This window comes from Salmo salar, chromosome ssa06, assembly GCF_905237065.1.
Source record: "Salmo salar chromosome ssa06, Ssal_v3.1, whole genome shotgun sequence".
NCBI classification, from domain to species: Eukaryota; Metazoa; Chordata; class Actinopteri; order Salmoniformes; family Salmonidae; genus Salmo; species Salmo salar.
The window spans coordinates 12,364,786-12,377,588 of NC_059447.1; the positions used below are offsets into that span (position 1 = coordinate 12,364,786).

At 43.6% G+C, this 12,803-nt stretch overlaps 3 protein-coding genes across 3 annotated transcripts in view; 2 read left to right on the forward strand and 1 right to left on the reverse strand.

The window, feature by feature from the left end:
• Positions 1-12,803, forward strand: part of LOC106606263 (immunoglobulin lambda-1 light chain) — a 147,299-nt gene that overhangs the window by 61,005 nt on the left and 73,491 nt on the right. The gene's annotated exons all lie outside the window — the stretch shown is intronic.
• Positions 1-12,803, forward strand: part of LOC106606373 (Ig lambda chain C region) — a 142,692-nt gene that overhangs the window by 48,977 nt on the left and 80,912 nt on the right. The window lies entirely within an intron of this gene.
• Positions 1-12,803, reverse strand: part of LOC106606374 (immunoglobulin lambda-1 light chain) — a 108,458-nt gene that overhangs the window by 1,314 nt on the left and 94,341 nt on the right. Inside the window, exon 3 of the mRNA XM_014202524.2 lies at positions 823-856. Within this exon, the coding sequence (XP_014057999.2) occupies positions 823-856 (34 nt within the window). The remainder of the gene's footprint in view (positions 1-822; positions 857-12,803) is intronic.

Consider the following 12,803-nt stretch of genomic DNA (forward strand, 5'->3'; position numbering starts at 1 on the left):
TCGATATGTTAGTAGAATGAAACAGGGTTGTGTGATTATACTGTAGAATAAAAATATAACGTTTTCTCAAAGGCTACAAACAATTAACATGTTGGGCTCATAAAATGAAAAGGCACTAAAACCATGTAATTATATTGTTCCATGTTACTCACAAATCTCTGTTTGTACCTGGTCTCATTTTAAAACCTTCTAAGTAACTCTCCATATGTGACTTTTCAGAGGTGAAGCAGATTTCTGTACAAGTGGATAATGAGTTCAGATCTCTACGTTTAAACATAATCAAGTAGTCAGATGTGCTAAATGAGGGATACAATCAAACATATATCCTACTACTAGTCACCCAGCAAACAGAGAACTGTAATGTAGTAGCCAACAATGTAATGAATCCTGTAGTAACATTGTGTGTAACTACCATATATATGGTTTTATCATTATTTAATATAATGTGGGACCAACATTATAAAGGTTGATACAACTTTATGAAGCATTCACATTCAAATCTACCTCTAAGTAAATAGATTATTATTGTTTAGACATTATAAATGAGTAGTGTTGTCAAGTGACAGCAGTAACCTTCATGTTGAAATAGTGCAATACGTTTATTAAGTTTAAATGTGAAATCAACAACTACAGATATACTGTAGGATATGAAGATGTCACAATGTGTCCATGACACTTGATAATCGGTCCACAAAGTAGGTTATTTACACAAAATAAATATGAAATAAGAATATAACGTTAAATATTTAATTCTATTAACTATTATGTATTAAAAAAAAAACTTGAATTCAAAAAATTAAGGTTAAAAGAAAGGGTACTTACTACTGACAATGAGCTTGGTTCCTTGTCCGAATACCACAGTGATTCAGTTTGTATACACAGCCGTACAAAAACCTCCTCACTCTCTCTACTGAGAGGACAGGAACTGAAACATCCCATTCAGACAGAGCTTCACTCTCTCTACTGAGAGGACAGGAACTGAACCATCCCATTCAGACAGAGCTTCACTCTCTCTACTGAGAGGACAAGAACTGAACCATCCCATTCAGACAGAGCTTCACTCTCTCTACTGAGAGGACAGGAACTGAACCATTCCATTCATACAGAGCTTCACTCTCTCTACTGAGAGGACAGGAACTGAACCATCCCATTCAGACAGAGCTTCACTCTCTCTACTGAGAGGACAAGAACTGAACCATCCCATTCAGACAGAGCTTCACTCTCTCTACTGAGAGGACAGGAACTGAACCATTCCATTCATACAGAGCTTCACTCTCTCTACTGAGAGGACAGGAACTGAAACATCCCATTCAGACAGAGCTTCACTCTCTCTACTGAGAGGACAGGAACTGAAACATCCCATTCAGACAGAGCTTCACTCTCACTACTGAGAGGACAGACAGGAACTGAACCATCCCATTCAGACAGAGCTTCACTCTCTCTACTGAGAGGACAGGAACTGAACCATCCCATTCAGACAGAGCTTCACTCTCTCTACTGAGAGGGCAGGAACTGAACCATCCCATTCAGACAGAGCTTCACTCTCTCTATAAACATCACAGGCTTTTCTAGAGTTTCTCTCTATGAAGTAACAGTATATAGAATAGCATCATATTCTGCTGTTGGTGTCTGGTCCTTTTGAAGTTAAAGCACTATCCATACGATGCAGTGTTGACTTGATGATGATCATGATGATGATATTATGATGATGTCTTGACCTGATGATGATGATGATGGTAATGATGATGATGATGATCACAACAAGAGAGACAACATCATTTTCCTTTCAGACAATGTCTTCTTATAATCTTGTTGACATGTAGGGATGGATGGTTCTTCCATTTCCAGATCTCCCATTGTGTCATGTATCTATTGTTATAATAATCACTGATCAACTTCAACTGCTGTTTCTTAGAGTTCACCCCTCTGCCTCTTTTAAAGCAGAAGTGAGTGTATTTGGTGAGGAGGTTTTTGTCATGGTGTATATCACTGTGATACATAATCATAAACAGAGCTGTTCCAGGTCTTACAGTAATACACTGCTGAGTCTGTCTCCTCCACATTGTTAATAATCAAACGATAATCTGATTTAGACTGATGATTAGATGTGAATTTAGGAGAGGAGAAACCAGAGCCATATTCTACAGATCTCCAACCAGTGTGGTACCACCTTAATTAACATGTACTCAGGGACTTCTCCTGGAACCTGTTTATGCCAACCAGCAATATTATTAACAGTCCCCAGGTTACAGTCCATAGTGGCCGTCTCTATTATCAACAGTCCCCAGGTAACAGTCCATAGTGGCCGTCTCTATTGTCAACAGTCACCAGGTTACAGTCCAGAGTGTCCGTCTCTATTATCAACAGTCCCCAGGTTACAGTCCATAGTGCCCGTCTCTATTATCAACAGTCCCCAGGTTACAGTCCATAGTGTCCGTCTCTATTATTAACAGTCCCCAGGTTACAGTCCAGAGTGTCCTTCTCTATTATCAACAGTCCCCAGGTTACAGTCCAGAGTGTCCGTCTCTATTATCAACAGTCCCCAGGTTACAGTCCATAGTGGCCGTCTCTATTATCAACAGTCCCCAGGTTACAGTCCAGTGTGGTGGTCTCTATTATCAACAGTCCCCAGGTTACAGTCCAGAGTGGCCGTCTCTATTATCAACAGTCCCCAGGTAACAATCCATAATGGTGGTCTCTATTATCAACAGTCCCCAGGTAACAATCCATAATGGTGGTCTCTATTATCAATAGTCCCCAGGTTACAGTCCAGAGTGTCCGTCTCTATTTTCAACAGACCCCAGGTTACAGTCCATAATGGTGGTCTCTATTATCAACAGTCCACAGGTTACAGTCCATAATGGTGGTCTCTATTATCAACAGTCCCCAGGTTACAGTCCAGAGTGGCCATCTATTATCAACAGTCCCCAGGTCACAGTCCAGAGTGTCCGTCTCTATTATCAACAGTCCCCAGGTTACAGTCCATAGTGTCCGTCACTATTATCAACAGTCCCCAGGTTACAGTCCATAGTGTCCGTCTCTATTATCAACAGTCCCCAGGTTACAGTCCATAGTGTCTGTCTCTATTATCAACAGTCCCCAGGTTACAGTCCAGAGTGTCCATCTATTATCAACAGTCCCCAGGTTACAGTCCATAGTGGCCGTCTCTACTATCAACAGACCCCAGGTTACAGTCCAGAGTGCCCGTCTATTATCAACAGTCCCCAGATTACAGTCCATAATGGAGGTCTCTATTATCAACAGTCCCCAGGTTACAGTCCATAGTGGCCGTCTCTATTATCAACAGACCCCAGGTTACAGTCCAGAGTGCCCGTCTATTATCAACAGTCCCCAGATTACAGTCCATAATGGAGGTCTCTATTATCAACAGTCCCCAGGTAACAGTCCATAGTGTCCGTCTCTATTATCAACAGTCCCCAGGTTACAGTCCAGTGTGGCCGTCTCTTATCAACAGTCCCCAGGTTACAGTCCATAGTGGCCTTCTCCATTATCAACAGTCCCCAGGTTACAGTCCATAGTGGCTGTCTCTATTATCAACAGTCCCCAGGTTACAGTCCAGAGTGGCCGTCTCTATTATTAACAGTCCCCAGGTTACAGTCCAGAGTGGCCATCTCTATTATCAACAGTCCCCAGGTTACAGTCCATAGTGGCCATCTCTATTATCAACAGTCCCCAGGTTACAGTCCATAGTGGCTGTCACTATTATCAACAGTTCCCAGGTTACAGTCCAGAGTGCCCGTCTATTATCAACAGTCCCCAGGTTACAGTCCATAGTGGCCGTCTCTATTATCAACAGTCCCCAGGTTACAGTCCAGAGTGGCTGTCACTATTATCAACAGTCCCCAGGTTACAGTCCAGAGTGTCCGCCTCTATTATCAACAATCCCCAGGTAACAATCCATAGTGTCTGTCTCTATCATCAACAGTCCCCAGGTTACAGTCCAGTGTGGCCGTCTCTATTACCAACAGTCCCCAGGTAACAGTCAGAGTGCCTGTCTCTATTATCAACAGTCCCCAGGTTACAGTCCAGAGTGCCCATCTCTATTATCAACAGTCCCCAGGTTACAGTCCATAGTGGCCGTCTCTCCTTTCCTCTCTGTCACAACAGGAGGCTTCTGTGTCACCACAGTCACACCACTGACACCTGGGAAATAAGAAGATGACATGTAGTATAGAGAAACATACAGACTCATTATTAATAAAACAGGAAGTAAAACCTCCAGGAAGTCAGACTCCTTACATGTTAGAGCAGTGATGAGAGTGCAGAGTGTCCCCAGCATGTTGTCAGTGTGTGGTGTGAACGGCCCTTACTGTCCAGCTGAGAGATGAGCAGGGTTAGAGTGTGAGGAGAGGAGAGGCTGCAGAACCCACCTATAAGGAGACAGACAGGGAGGACCAGAGGGAGGGGCCTCTACAGTTAACCTATCACCAAGCCAGGGTAGGACCAGAGGGAGGGGCCTCTACAGTTAACCAATCACTATCTACTCTCAAACGTACTGTATCTGGGTATTCACAAGACCAACAGACAGATTTCTAAATAATAACTGGATGTATCCTATATTTTCATCATTATGACATACATTTCAATTAGAGTCACTATTAAACTATAGAAAATGGAAATATTTAGAGAAGACTATTTCATAAACATATTGGATTTGTTTTGTTGCATTGTAAAGATCAATATTTTGTTTCTTCTCAGTTATGTTTGTTAGTTTAAATCAGCATGTCATAATATGTATAATAATAACATTCTAATAATATTATCTGGATGGTGGGGTTCTGAACTAACAGTATATCACTAAATGACTGTTGATGTAATATGTCTCTAAGGTAAACCAGGGGACTGACTATCATGGAGGTTATCTGATACATGGAGTCTTCTGTTAGGACGGAACCATCTGGAATATCCCTTTATCATTCATGGTTTGTGACAACTAGGTGTAATTGTTAATGACAACATTCTACTAAATGTGTGAAGGGTTTTGTGTAAAAGACAAGCATGGCCTGTTCTCATACTGCAGACACACTGGTTCAGGATGACTTGACATTCAGTTAGTGTCTATATTCAGAACATCTGAAAGCAGAAGTGAGTGTGTTTGGTGAGAAGGTTTTTGTCATGGTGTACATCACTGTGATACGTATTCTTTAACAGAGTCGTCCCATGTCTTACAGTAATACACTGCTGAATCTGTCTCCTCCACATTACTGATTATAAACTGATAATCCTTATCAGACGTGGCTTTAGATGTGAAACGATCAGAGGACAAACCAGATCCATAATGATCAGGAGAGTCATCAGTATGGTGAAACCTTAACACATACTGAGGAGCTCCTCCTGGAACCTGTTTATACCAGAATACATTAATAACTTTCATCTTTGGTGATGTCACAGTGAAAAGTAGCAGTCCCCTTTGTACTGACAGTCAGTACTGAAGGTGTCTGTGTCACTGCTTTCTGGCAACTGACATCTGTGGGAATTAAGCACACAATTTAAGACAATAAATCATAAATTAATATTAAACTGGTATTGCATTTTTAGGATTCAGATTGAACATACAGAAAATTCCTTACATGTTAGAGCAGTGATGAGAGTGCAGAGTGTCCCCAGCATGTTGTCAGTGTGTGGTGTGAACGGCCCTTACTGTCCAGCTGAGAGATGAGCAGGGTTGGAGTGTGAGGAGAGGAGAGGCTGCAGGAACCACCTATAAGGAGACAGACAGGGAGGACCAGAGGGAGGGGCCTCTACAGTTAACCTATCACCAAGCCAGGGAGGACTAGAGGGAGGGGCCTCTACAGTTAACCTATCACCAAGCCAGGGAGGACTAGAGGGAGGGACCTCTGAAGTTAACCAATCACCAGCTATTCTCATTGCTCTACATGAGGCCCTGTCTTCATCACTGACTCATATTCTACCTCCATCAAACCATGACTGGAGTTTAATATCCTATACTAGTTCTACACAGGACCAACATAATGATGTGGTATCTAATCTCCTACCTCCATCAAACCATGACTGGAGTTTAATATCCTATACTAGTTCTACACAGGACCAACATAATGATGTGGTATCTAATCTCCTACCTCCATCAAACCATGACTGGAGTTTAATATCCTATACTAGTTCTTCACAGGACCAACATAATAATGTGATATCTAATCTCCTACCTCCATCAAACCATAACTGGAGTTTAATATCCTATACTAGTTCTACACAGGACCAACATAATGATGTGATATCTAATCTCCTACCTCCATCAAACCATAACTGGAGTTTAATATCTTATACTAGTTCTACACAGGACCAACATAATAATGTGATATCTAATCTCCTACCTCCATCAAACCATAACTGGAGTTTAATATCTTATACTAGTTCTACACAGGACCAACATAATGATGTGGTATCTAATCTCCTACCTCCATCAAACCATAACTGGAGTTTAATATCCTATACTAGTTCTACACAGGGACAACATAATGATGTGGTATCTAATCTCCTACCTCCATCAGACCATGACTGGAGTTTAATATCCTATACTAGTTCTATACAGGGACAACATAATGATGTGGTATCTAATCTCCTACCTCCATCAGACCATAACTGGAGTTTAATATCCTATACTAGTTCTATACAGGGACAACATAATGATGAGTTTCTCAGCATGTGTCCCAAATGTCTCCCTCCTTAGTAGTGTACTACTGTTGACCAGAACCAAATGGGCCCTTAAGAAGAGTGCACTATAAAGGGAATAGAATGCCTTTCGGGACGCACCCTCAGTTTCAGTCCACCCCCCCCTCCCCAAACAGTTTTGAGAGGTGATAAAATTACCTCTAAATTTACATGAAGCTATAAATAAGGAGAGGAGGAGGGGAGGAGGAGGGGAGAGGAAGCAGGTGTGTCCTGGGGGAGAAAGGGAACAACACATCACTTCCTGTAACTGAGTATCAGAACTAGAACGTGTCCCTGGTGAATGACTCTGATAACTAGAAATAGTAGATATGAAACTATCCGTTTTTTCTGGGGTGGGACTGAAACCAGTGGTCTGACTAGCGCCAAACTGTGACTGCTTTAACGTAGGTATATCTTGAGTCATTATATGTGGTCCTATGTCCTCCTCTGGTGTACGTTAACAGAACTGCAGCCTCTTTTCTGATCGCTGATGCAGAATGTGAAACGCTAGAATGACGCCGCAGTACACTGACTGTACAAAACTTTAAGAACACCTTCCTAATATTGAGTTGAATCTTACAAGGTCATAGTACTCATTAATGCCGAAATGATACTGAGTCTGTAGTAGGATGTCCCTTGGGGGTATCCGTACCTATGTATGACATGCGAGGGTCAGGTTAATAAAACGGGCTGGAGCTAGAACCTCGTGGTTGTGCGTCCTTATTTTAGATCATACTACATGGTGTCAGAAGTGGTTTTAAAATTCACAAAAACCTGAAGGACGTACCAAGTAAATCATACATTCAGGCTGTTTCAAAGCAGGGAGGGCACAGTGTTGGAGATAAAACAGTGCATGTCATTGTTTTGCTAGCTAACGAGCAAGGACTAAGTTACTGCTAAGCAACGTTGCACGAGGAAGTAACTGGCGGGATATCAGGGTTTGCGACTCCAAGTTCAATGGGCTCTGGCGCAAACACGGACAGGCCAGTGGCTAGTGCTGACGGATTTCGCATTAGTCCCCTGGAGAATTTTGTTTGTATGGACATTCAAAACTGGCCGAAATGGATCAGGCGCTTTGAAAGGTACAGGGTAGCATCAGGCTTAAACGTGAAAGATGAGGCATTTCAAGTTAATACACTGATCTACTCTATGGGTGATGAAGCCGAGGATATATTAAATGCTTCAACGTTGACTGAGGAAGAGAAACTTAACTATAAGGCTGTTAAAGACTGTTTTGAAACGCATTTTCTAGGGAGACACAACATTATATTTGAGAGAGCTAGGTTTAATATGCGCAAACAGGAGCAGGGGGAAACCACCGACAGTTTTATCACAGCTGTTCACAAACTAGCAGAACATTGTCAGTTTGGCGCGCTCAGGGAAGAGCTGATCCGAGATCGGATTGTAGTGGGAATAAGGAATATATCACTTTCTGAAAAGTTACAGTTGGATTCCCAGCTTACCTTGTCCAAAGCTGTAAACCAGGTTAGGCAGAGTGAGACAGTAAAAAGACAGCAGATGATACTGTGCGACAGCAGCTCCTTGCAGAGCGAAGAAAGTGAGGAAATAAATGCATTTTCATACCGAGCTAAAAAAAAACGGAGGGGAACACAGAACAGACGTGGAGAAAACATTCACAGACAGCACCAGTAGCTAGTTCAAGTGTTTGTCACAAGTGTGGGAAATCCCCTTTCCACAGATGGAAAGATTGCCCAGCAAAGGATGCGGAATGCAGGAGATGTCACAGGAGAGGCCACTTTTCAGCTGTCTGTCGATTAAAGCAAATGCATGAGGTCTCAAAGGAGGTACAGCAAGACAGCATCTTTCTGGGAGAAGTAAAGGAAAACAATGCTGGCTGGCATTCAGACATTAAACTCATTGGGGAGGTTGTGTCATTTAAACTAGACACAGGGGCAGCAGTGACAGCAATACCAACTAGGCTGTATAGCTATAGCAGAGATGGCCCTTTGCTCTCTACAAACAAAAAACTGTACGGGCCCAGTAATAAGATTTTACCAGTGGTAGGGCAGTTGATGATTAAACTGGAGAGTAAAGACAAAAGTGCCATCCAGCCTGTCTTCGTCATTGACTCTCTAGCCAGACCGTTGCTGGGGCTGACAGCAATTGAAGCATTGCAACTCATTGAGAGAGTGAGCGAACTGGAGGACCCAGGTGCGGTTTTCAAAAAGAAATTTCCAAAAGTGTTTTCTGGTCTAGGAAGGATAGAAGGTGACTACAAAATCCGCCTGATGCTGTCCCCTATGCTCTTACCACCCCCCGCCGTGTGCCTATCCCTGTATTGGCCAGAGTAAAGGAAGAGTTGGGGAGGATGGAAGAAATTGGGGCAGTGTCTAAAATAGAGAGTCCCACAGACTGGTGTGCAGGGATGGTAGTGGTCCCAAAAGCCAATGGGGACATAAGGATCTGTATGGACATGACTAACTTGAATGAGGCACTCTGCAGAGAGAGACACATCTTACCATCAGTGGAGCAGTCACTGGCTCAGTTGGATGGCTCACAAGTTTTCACAAAGCTGGATGCCCGCTCAGGTTTCTGGCAGATACCGCTTTCATCAGAGAGTAGGGCGCTCACAACGTTTATAACACTGTTTGGCCGTTACTGTTTTAATGTTTTGTCATTTGGAATCGCTTCCGGTCCTGAGCATTTCCAAAGACGCATGTCCCAGCTGTTGGATGGGCTGAGTGGCATCATATTCCACGCGGACGATGTGCTCGTGTGCGGAAGGGACAGAGCAGAACATGATGTAAGGCTCACGGCAGTTCTGACCCGACTCCAGGAGACTGGCCTGACACTCAATGAAAAATGCACTTTTGCACAGTCAGAGGTCTTGTTCTTGGGACACAAAATCAGTGCAGCTGGAATAGAGCCGGACCCGGAGAAGATCAGCGCCATCACAGATATGCCCAGACCCCAGAATGTGGCTGAAGTCAGGACCTTCTTAGGTAAGGCCACATATGTGGGTAAATTCCTCCCACAGTTCTCAGATACAACCAAACCGCTGAGAGACTTACTAGCCAAAGAGAATGACTGGTCATGGGGTCAAATGCAACAGGTAGCGTTTGACAAAATCAAAGGAGACCTGGCCTCACAGAGAGTGCTGGCCCAGTACCGTCCCAACACTAAGACAAAGGTATCAGCATATGCATCATCCTTTGGGCTAGGGGCGGTTCTCACACAGATGCAGGACAACATGGAGTGGTGTCCAATAGCATACATCTCCCGAAGCTTATCCGACACAGAGCAAAGGTATGCTCAAGTAGAGAAGGAGGCGTTGGCTATCACATGGGCATGTGAAAGGCTCAGCCAATACCTTATTGGCCTGCAGTTTACAGCAGAGACTGACCACAAACCACTGTTGGCTCTGTTAGGGACAAAAGCACTGGACGACTTGCCTCCCAGAGTTCTACGCTTCCGCCTCAGATTACTGAGGTTCACCTATAAGATGGTGTATGTGCCAGGGAAGGCACTGATCATAGCAGACTGTAACGCCCTGGCCATAGAGAGGGGTTTTTTGTTCTTTATTTTGGTTAGGCCAGGGTGTTACATTGGGTGGGCGTTCTATGTTCCTTTTTCTATGTTTTGGTATTTCTTTGTTTTGGGCCGTGTGTGTGGCTCCCAATCAGGCACAGCTGAAGCTCGTTGCTGCTGATTGGGAGTCACACATAAGGAGCATGTTTTTCCTTTGGGTTTTGTGGGTAATTGTTTCTGTTTAGTTTTGTACCTAGCAGAACTGTAGGCTGTCGTTCATTTTCGTGTTTTGTTTAAAGTGTTTCTATTAATTAAATATTGAATATGAACACTCACTCCGCTGCGTATTGGTCCACCTTTTCGGACGATGACTTATCTGTTTCATCTGACGACGAAGACAGCCGTTACACAGACACACTCTCCAGGGCCCCAATACAGCGACCATTATCAGAGGAGGAGCAATGTCTAGAGGGTGAGGTACAGGTGTCCATTAATGCAATAAGGGACAGCCTACCTGCATCTCAGACCAAACTGCAACAGATTGCAGAGGAGCAACAACGAGACCCCATCTGCCGACAGATAGTGCAGCAGTGCATAAAGGGATGGTCCAGGCAGGAGAAACTGCCTCGGCTGCTGAAGACCTATTGGGTGCACCAAAGTGACTTCCACTGTAATGGAGACCTTCTCATGAAAGGGCAGCGGATAGTTATCCCAGAGACTCTACAACCAGAAATGCAAGACAGAGTGCATGATGGACACATGGGGATAACCAAATGCAGACTGAGGGCTCAACAAATGCAGACTGGTGGCTTGGTCTGAGTACTCAGATTGCCAAGCTGGTGGCCCAGTGTGAGGTCTGTACAAAATGTCAACCTTGTCATCCGGAGCCAATGATGGCAACGGAGCTGCCAAAACAGCCATGGCAAAAGGTAGGGGCAGATATGTTCTATTGAAAAAATGACACTTATCTGCTAGTGGTAGATTACTACTCAAGATACATTGAAATAGCAAAGGCACCCATAACCACATCAGCTGGTGTTATCAATGGATTAAAGTCCATTTTTTCCAGGCAAGGGGTCGCTGAGGTCCTGGTTACAGATAATGCTCCCCAGTTCTCTGCAAGCTCCTTTTCTGCTTTTGCCGCAGAATATGGCTTCACACATGTGACCAGTAGCCCCTACCATGCACAGAGTAATGGTGAGGCAGAGAGAGCTGTGAAAACAGTCAAGGGACTGATGAAAAAGAACAAGGATCCATACAGGGCTCTGTTAGCTTACAGAGTTACACCAGTGCATCATGGGCCGTCGCCTGCCGATGTCTGGTGAGGACCTGCCTTACAACAGGCCTACAAGCCCTCAGTCCAGCCTCTCTCAGCTTATTGAGGACAATCTGAGCACTGATGGAGGGACTGTGCGTTCCTGGTGTAACTCGGGCAGTTGTTGTTGCCATCCTGTACCTGTCCGGCAGGTGTGATGTTCGGATGTATCGATCCTGTGCAGGTGTTGTTACAGGTGGTATGCCACTGCGAGGACGATCAGCTGTCCATCCTGTCTCCCTGTAGCGCTGTCTTAGGCGTCTCACAGTACGGACATTGCAATTTATTGCCCTGGCCACATCTGCAGTCCTCATGCCTCCTTGCAGCATGCCGAAGGCACGTTCACGCAGATGAGTAGGGACCCTGGGCATCTTTCTTTTGGTGTTTTTCAGAGTCAGTAGGAAGGCCTCTTTGGTGTCCTAGGTTTTCATAACTGTGACCTTAATTGTGTTACCTTAGTCTGTAAGCAGTTAGTGTCTTAACGACTGTTCCACAGGTGCATGTTCATTAATTGTTTACGGTTCATTGAACACGCTTGGGAAACAGTGTTTAAACCATTTACAATGAAGATCTGTGAAGTTTTGGGATTTTTACGAATTATCTTTGAAAAACTAGGTTCCTGAAAAAGGGACGTTTCTTTTTTTTGCTGAGTTCATGTATATATATTCTTAATCCATTCCTTACTTAGATGTACATGTATTTTGGGTATATGTTGTGAAACTGTTAGATTTTACTGCACTGTCGGAGCTAGAAGCACAAGCATTTCGCTACACCCGCAATAACATCTGCTAAACATATAACAACAAGTTAAACATAACAACAAGTTAAACATGTATTGTAAATGTTTATCAGCACAGCATTATGACAGCATTTTCTAAACTGCAGAGGGGGTTCTTGCTATTATTTTGTAGGTTTCCTATACCATTATCTTATATGTGACCAATAAGATTTTATTTTATTTGACCTCTGGGGACTAAAGTATCTACAACATACTATAGTCCTTCCGTAGGTTAAGACCTCTGGGTATTAGGAATGGATCCAGAATGTCTTTCTTTCAGTGTTTGTCAACGTCTCCACCGTGTTTGTTTTTGCTAACTTGTTTAATTCCAAAATAAAATAACTCACAAAGCGAGGGTCCTCTTTTTTTTAAATGGAGGGTCACTGGGCTGTTAGGGTCAACACATTGAATGGCACTTCAGTGCTCAGACATTCAATGTGCGTAAATCCCTTCAGGTCTCTCATATGTAAAATAAGCTCCACGGGCAGCGAATCACGTAGATCACATAGTTTTTTGTCATGACCCGATCTG